General features: G+C 33.8%; 1 protein-coding gene across 1 annotated transcript; it reads right to left on the bottom strand.

The window, feature by feature from the left end:
* Window positions 1-1186: 1186 nt before the first annotated feature.
* On the bottom strand, window positions 1187-8200 carry LOC138318499 (tubulin--tyrosine ligase-like). Its single transcript, XM_069260923.1, has 9 exons — window positions 7964-8200; window positions 7372-7541; window positions 6521-6599; window positions 5547-5791; window positions 5266-5398; window positions 4577-4777; window positions 4250-4343; window positions 3600-3718; window positions 1187-2733 (listed from the first exon to the last, which is right to left on the bottom strand). Exons 2-9 carry the CDS (start codon window positions 7532-7534, stop codon window positions 2622-2624), a joined length of 1146 nt encoding a protein of 381 aa, XP_069117024.1. The 5' UTR covers window positions 7535-7541; window positions 7964-8200; the 3' UTR covers window positions 1187-2621.
* Between the last annotated feature and the right edge of the window lie 24 nt (window positions 8201-8224).

The raw sequence follows: 8224 nt of genomic DNA, 5'->3' as shown, positions 1-8224 counted from the left end.
TAAATCTTGACTCTGACCACCTTGTCGCAGGAAAGCTAGGTGATCAGGTCCAATAGGGAAATAAGAAGTAAATACTTTTAAATCCTTTAGAAAAGAAATAATGAAAAAGTAATTAGAAATTTACTTGGCATTACAAATCAGGTGAGTGATACAGGTCCTTTTACGGCATTGCGATTTTATCACCTTTTCTAGGCAACACAGTAACACAATGTATCATGTTTCTAGTCAGGTCGATCAGTATGTCGCAGTTCTGCATTTTTGCATATGGGATTATATATTATAAATTGAATATTCCTTGTTTCTTGATATATACCAGTTATATTTGAGTGATGTGATACTTGGATATGTTTCACAGGTGCGAACATCAGACAAATGGCAAACCATATGTGATATTTTATTTGAGAAAGAACTTTAAAATAAATTCAAACACATAAAAATATATCTGATGATGGCAACCAGGTCATTGAAAAAGTGAAGGCTGTCTGTGATTTTGAAAGGTTCTTGTTTTAATGATATAAATGATATTCATCATTTGAACAATAATTAGTGTTTAATAATGTATATAAGTTTGGGTTCTATTGTACAATGTTAACCATAGGCATTTACTGTTAGAGCATGTAATGTAGGATTTTTAGGGTAACTCCGCCCACTAATTAATTGTATAGCCAATCAAAGTCTAACTTAGTAATTAATTGAAATATATGGGATAATGATATAGAGTGTGTTAAGTTTGAGAGAGAGAGTGAGTGGACCCAAGAGTGAATGGAGGTGCTGGCCTGAGAGGACCCATGGACATTAGACCAATTTATAGTATGGGTCAGCACCCCAATTTATACTGTTGTAATATGTGTTTGAATGACAATAACGGACAATACATTAAGAAGAGGAATTTTATGGTGTTTCGTTAATCATCAACAAACAACAGTTCACCAAGTGGGTTGACCAACACAGAGGTTTCAGAAGGGTGTGGCTTATGCGATATTCATTTTGGCTAATTCCCCCAAAATGAATAGCCGCATTCTGATGGACCTCCAAACTATAGGAAAGGGGAAAATACCCAAAACCCCAGCAAACCACTTGGTGACACATCTTTAAATGAATGGCTGCTAGTGATGCTATGTATTTGACCTATTACTATGGGTTTTCGAAAGTAATTCCAACAACCAAGTATGAGACAACACCAATGTACATTCATCATATTAAAAGTTTAATATCACAAAGCATTAGAATGCAAAAACAAATTACTCCATTCATCACAAATCATATCGGTATATCACAGCAAAACAGGTAAAATTGATAAAAGAATTAAGATTACCACTTGGTTGATAACATACAGCTGTTTGATGGTAATGATAGTTGAAACAAGTTGTACAAAGAAAGATAATGGAAATGACACAAAAAGGGGGTCATACAGAAGATCTATACCTTCTCCAATTAAAATTAAGTCAAGGTCATCTAAAGAAGGAAAATGTATAGCATAATATCACTTGTACTATGCTCATATCCATTATCAAGGTTATTAAATTTAATAGTGACAAGTTTTTAGTACATCACTGCTGTGCATGTCAATGAATGTTAAGATTGGAATTATCTTCATTGATTGATCTAGTTTATATGGTTTAACATCCTACAGATCATTTAACAACGGCCTCCCATGTGTGCAATTAGTCTGCTAAACCTGCCTATATTATTAGGTTTTTTTTTATTAGGCAATTTTTTTTCTAAAAGCCTAATAATATAGGCAGGTTTAGTGGACTAGTGTGCAATGTGTGAATGTCTGTATGTTTTGGGAGGCTGTGTATATTTGTGTGTTGTGTGTGAATGTCTGTATGTTTTGGGAGGCTGTGGTATATTCGTGTTGTGTTTTCTTGTAATAGTGGAACTCTTCCCCTTCTTTGGGTACTTCATATTCAAAGCACATGCTCTTTAAAAGCTAAGGTTCATTTACATTAATAGATGGCCATGGGGTTTATGTTTATGGTTGACTGGTCTTACTGCCCCTAGGCGAACCTACATGTAAAATTTGAGAGAGATCCCTTTAGTACTTTCTGAGAAATAGCGGTAACAAACTTTAACTATCAAAATCCAAGATGGCTGCCTTGCAGCCATTTTGTTGACCGTTCGGTCTCAAAATGCAATATGCACAATAAGGGCCCTAGGAGAACCTACTTTCTGAGAAAGAGCCGTTATTATTAATATATGCCTTTGACATCTTTTGTTCCTTATACTGTATGACAGCATCTCTCATAGAGATTGGCACATGAACACATGACCAATGTTTACAGTAGTTATGTTCATACATGTATAACGACACTCAGCTTAATCATACATCTCTGCAGTATGTAGTGTGCAATATACTAACAGTAATGATAATATATTGGATGAGACATGTAATAAATATATATACACAAAATATATATGCTGAAAACACCTTTTAAACCTGCACTATCAGGAATCAGTAAATCTAGACACTAGAAGCACTAAACCTTAGGAAAAAGTTCATGGAATGTTCAATATGGTATTTCATATAAGCCCATGTTTTCTTTGGTCCCAATATTGAACATAAACCTATTAGGTGCATAGTGTAGCCAAAGGAAACTTGAGCTACTGTCGTAGTGTAATTATGTGATGCGTTGAAACCAGTTATCTCCCCTTCCTCCTGGATCTGACGGTGGGTAAACCGGGTCAATCGCTGTCTGTACAAGACTGCGGGCAAGGTCTGGCAACAGTTTCCTGTAAGATTTAGCATTACAGAATCCTATATTTTATGACAAAATTTTCATATTGTAATTATTTGTGTAAAAGATTTGTATTTTTAAATACTCACGTCGTGTACATTTTTGAAATCATGGCTGTTTTCGATTATACGGTTAGACTGGTTGGACCTAGTTTGTCGTTTATTAATTAAAAATGGACCTGGAGATTTTTTATTGTTTCCAGATGAGCCTTGACAAAGCCGTCACAGGCCTGTATCAAAAACTACAGGTCCGCTAGGTTTTATACTTGAAATAATGACTTTAACCAACGGTCGAAGGGGTTGTGTTCCGAATAAACGAAAACGGCACATGTTGTATTTACATTCTGAAGTCCAGCATAGGTTTTGTTATCACTACCAATACAAGGTGTATACATTTAGGCTGAATACCCAAAACTTTTACATTTGTTAAACAATGATGAAATGAAATGTAGACAAAAATCTAATATTAATTGTTATCTGCAATATTGCACATTTTAGATTGGTATATCAAATTGGGTTGAATATCATCCTGTTGTCATAAATGATTCAAACAAATAACTCTCTTCCCTATAGTATTGTATGGGATAACACTACAAGTAAAAGTGTGCCGACAAGAAGATGGCATCGAGATTGACCTATATCAACCTCTACCGGTGTTGTACAGAAAACACATCCGGTGTACTGGGAAATAAATACCTATAATGTTTTCTATGATTACATTCCCCCCTCTAGATTTCTAGTATGAAACCCATTTGGAGCAGTATCACCAAAATCTGGTCCTTAATTGACCATAAAATGTACAGGTTGGATACCTCCATTGTTAATGAATAATTCAATAGACTCATTCTGTCTTGTTACTTACTGTGCACAAGCAGGTGCCCCATTGATTTCCAGTAACCAAATCTTCAAATCATCATCCAACATAAAGTCAAACCCAAACAACTGGAAGCTTTGGTATCCAAGACAACTTGTACATATACGCTGTGAAGTTGAAAGGTTAAAAACAATGAAAGGATAATGGTTCAATTCTATGAAGTTGAAAGGTTATAGGCAATGAAAGTTGAAATGTTAAACGTTATGAAGTGGGGAAAATAATGTTGTATTTAATACAAAAATAAAATTTATGTTGTTGTAACACAAAACCAACTGATATCTTGTAACAAATTTTGTTAAACTGTCCAATCAATAAGCTCTTCATATTACATTAAAACATGTTTAAAATGAACACCCTTACAACATAGTTCATAATGTAGAAATTTTTATTCCCTGTCAAAGCTCATATAATATATTATGTCTGTAATAGGTGTATAACGACCTATGCTTTTAAGTAATTTTGTTGGTCCACAGAGGTTTGTTGTAACCGTGTTTTATTGCAGATCTAAATACATGTAAGAAGAATTATTAAAGTCTGATAAACATTATGACCTAAATAATACACATGAATTACTAGAGTAATATGTATAGTGAACTTTTTGGCTTTTCACACTGTACATCATTATATAGTATACCAACCTCTTTAACTATGGTGAGACTGGCTTTAACTATATCTTTTATCTGTGGTATTATCATGGTATCCATGGTAACAGAAGACTTCTTCCATAAATAACTGAAACAAAATTAAAATTGTAAGAAATGTTATTATATATAACTTAAATCTGAAAAGCCAAAAAAGGCATATATAAATGCATTAAATCATACACTAATAAGCAACATTTTCAAATAAATCTGTACCATTTCATTTGTATTTATAATGCAAATACATATGCAAACTGTATGCTATTTTAGGAAAATGTATCCACATTGCATTCTCTTGTAATAGTGAAAAATATAAGTGTGTACCTGTTAAATTCATCAAAAAACATCTCATTTCCCTCTTCATATGCACCAAAGTTTGGAGACAGCTCAAGTTGTAGACAGTGGTTGGTTAGATGCCCCAAGGTCGCGTCAAGGTCATCTGCTTTGTAACTTTCCGATGCTGTTCTCAATACTCCCTCTCGGAAAAGATAGATGTTGTAGTTAGTGTCTAAAAGTACCCAGGATCTGTATAACAACAAATGCATAGCATAATTATTTATTTCCGCCCACAATCATAAAATGAAGTAACTGCGGGCTAAAATATGCTTAAAGATGCTCAACTGCTGACAAATGGTATTTCTTCACTATAAAAACGGGAGCAGACGATTTAGTATTTTTTTCCAGTAACAAAAGTTACTTACTTTACACCATTACCACCATTAAAAAGTTTGAGCTTCTAATTTTACTTCAAGTTAAAAATATGAAAAATAATTAATTGCATCCCGAAAAAATTCCGTGATACCATATCCTATATGGAATGAAGTACCGATTGCGCATGCACCAAAGGCGAAATAAATTATTTCATATTATTTTTCGTGTTAATTAGATATATATACACGATTAAACACCAATTATTGTTCAAATGATTAACACATCATTTATGCTCTGCCGGCGGTGGAGCATCTTTAAATGTTAAGATTAGCAGAAGTATATATTTCTACTTAGCTACTTACCTGATATCAAATTTTCTGTCCCCTTTCAGTAAGTAAGGGTTATTTATATATCTCTGGACTATAAATCCTTGTGTCTGCGTATCTACGAACTCTATCAACTCCTCTGGTCTCTCTGATATCTTTATTCCTTCTCCTAAAACAGAGCATGCAGAATACAATTTATTTTACATTGTATCATAGCAATAGAATCTGAGTCAGATGATGTTACTCTAGTAGCTTAATTACACATTCAAAGTGGCTACGGTACTCATAATATTCCACAATCTTTATATTATCTTTACCTTTAGAGCCAGCTGAAGATTTTGCTATCCATATTACAGGTTTTCCTTCCTGTTTTGCCAGTTTTTCAGCAGCTTTTATAAAGTCATTCCTCTCATCTGGTTTGGGTGATTTGCGTAGAAGTACTGAGCTATGTTCCCCAGCTTTTTGTAGATTTTTAGTTATGTCTTTAGGACAAAGTATGAAAGACTCAGGAAGCCATTTTGGGGAGGGTTTGCCAGTAGATTTGAAGAATTCTTTGAACAGTCTAAATAAAAAAAATACACAATATCTATAAAAGATGATTTTACTTTCAAAATACTCTCCGTATATATAACACATTGTGTTTTTCAAGATCTTACTATAAATAACATACAATGAACCAAAACAGTTAAGATACTTAGAAGCTGGAAGAGAAAGGTCAAATTTCAATTTGATTAAAATACAGATCATTAAAACCACTCCGTTAAATAGAGGGTCTGACAACATTCCATAAGGGGTCATGTTCGGATGACCTTTTACCATGTGTACTTTAGATCAAAGACATTTTCTATACATTGCTACGTCAATTGATAACGCCATTGTTCCAGTATACATATACATTTAGCTATGTTGTGCTTTTTGGGCGAGATGAGTACATACACGAAAATAATTCGGACAGCTTTTTCAAACTATTTCGTTCCCAGTCAAGATTCTGGCAGTGCCAATTTGATTGGTCATTTCCAAAGGTCATCTAGACATGACCCCTAATGGGATGTTGTCAGATCCTCTTATCAAATGTAATAAGGATCTGTATTTTAATCAGATTGGTCAAATTTAGATGTGAAATAGTAAAAGGTTTGTGATTTTTTTACTATTGTAAAGAACTATACAAAGACCAAGTAGTCTTGTTTACAATTGATTCAAAACTTTCATTGTAAGAGATGCAGAAGCCTCTACATTTAGTCTAGGTTTGTTTCCAATTGAGATAAACAGTCTGTATTATTAGAGTTCCTACCTGATCATGGCAGTCTTCCTACAGAGAATATCTGATCCTCTGTAGTAATTCACTAGTTGTACCAATCCTGGCTCATGTCCTAAAAACCAATACATCTTTTATACAATGTATCATAAACATATATACAGTTAGAATAAACAGTTTTGTTGTTTTTAATTGAAATATTCAAAAAGCTCACTAATAAGTCAAAGTGTCACATCTGGGCCGTTTTCGATTATGCGGTTTGACTGGTTGGACCTAGTTGTTCGTTTATTAATTAAAATAAAATTAACGGACCTGGTGATTTTATATTGTTTTCAGACAAGCCTTGACAAAGCTCTCACAGGCCTGTATCATAAACTGCAGGTCCATCAGGATTTATACTTCAAATAAGGACTTTTACAAACGGTCGAACCCGTTGTTCCGAATAAACGAAAACGGCCCTGGTCATATATATTATTGTACAATTTTATCAACTTATAATTCAAATACAATTTTAGTTTGGTCAAATTTATATTTAATTTACAGCCAAACATCGAACTGAGCACTAACTAAGTGACAGAACATAGAGAACATATAGAATGTTGCAGATAGACCGACAGGCATGAAAGTTCCAGCTTAGTCATGCTTAATAGTGCCAGGAGTCCTCAGCATCATGAAGCAGTAGAAAGAGAAAATAGATGGCAGAGTAAGAGAGGTAGTGAGGGATAGAGAGCACATAGACAGAAAGAGAATATTTAAACTCAGGCTGTGAAGACAGTAAGTGGGAAAGCAAACAGACTTGCGTGATCATCCCACCTGAGATGCCAAAATCTCTTCAACAGAGCTGAAGCAGACAGCTGAATTGCAGCATCTATAATCAGGTATTTTACCTAGTCTACCAAATGGTAGTTTGTTCCTTTCTCCAAACATAAGGTGGAATGATGCGGAGTTAACTGGCAATTTTCTCCAGTCATCAGAGGCATTTTTCAGCAGGAAATCAGAGACTGCACGATAGACACTGCTCCTGATATCTCTTTTTACGAATCCATACATTTCAATTCTAGAATAAATAAACATATATATTCATACTTGTATGTAGGCCTAATGATTCTGATATGCCTGGAGCTACATATACAGTGTACATTGTATCCTTCAATATAAATGTGCCTATTTAGGTGTCTCTCAGTGAATAATTTGCCTAAAATTATATCAAAAGTAGGTAAATCTTATAGTTAATTATTAATTTTTGACGGTCTTATTTTGTAACTGTAAGGCTAGACAGGCATTAGCTATATATAGTTAAGAGTAACTTAACTGGTATTTAAAGAGTTGTCCCCCTTGAATCATTGAAATAACAAATATTTTATTAAAATGTTAAAAACTATAAGTATTTAATGCGGTTTTGATATATGAACGTAATATTTATGCGTATATAATTCTATAGAGTTCTGTTTTATCACCAAATTACAAATCAGTCCATACCTAAAATCGATATTTATATCGCTGCATTGCACATCCTTGTGTGAAATTAGTAATTTTAACCGAGGACAGTGCTTTCTTATCCATATTTCAATGTTAAAATATAGTTAGCAGAAAAGAAAACTAAGTAGAAGAATTCCATTAAAGCATATATCAAGCCGTCAAACAGGTAAACCGTCTAAAACCGATAACCGATATATTCTGTCGGCGTCGTATCGTTAAGCAATTCTGTTGTGGAAATCTTTCGTGTGAAGTTAATTTTAG

Source organism: Argopecten irradians, chromosome 3, assembly GCF_041381155.1.
Source record: "Argopecten irradians isolate NY chromosome 3, Ai_NY, whole genome shotgun sequence".
Classification (NCBI taxonomy): Eukaryota; Metazoa; Mollusca; class Bivalvia; order Pectinida; family Pectinidae; genus Argopecten; species Argopecten irradians.
This window is presented reverse-complemented; position numbering and strand designations above follow the sequence as displayed.

Coding starts and splice junctions, on each gene's coding strand:
- LOC138318499 (XM_069260923.1), bottom strand. CDS start 7,534: ATGTATGGATTCGTAAAAAGAGATATCAGGAGCAGTGTCTATCGTGCA. Junction 5,399..5,546: donor ATCTTCAGCTGGCTCTAAAG/GTAAAGATAATA, acceptor GCTCTGTTTTAG/GAGAAGGAATAAAGATATCA. Junction 3,719..4,249: donor GTCTCACCATAGTTAAAGAG/GTTGGTATACTA, acceptor TCAACTTCACAG/CGTATATGTACAAGTTGTCT.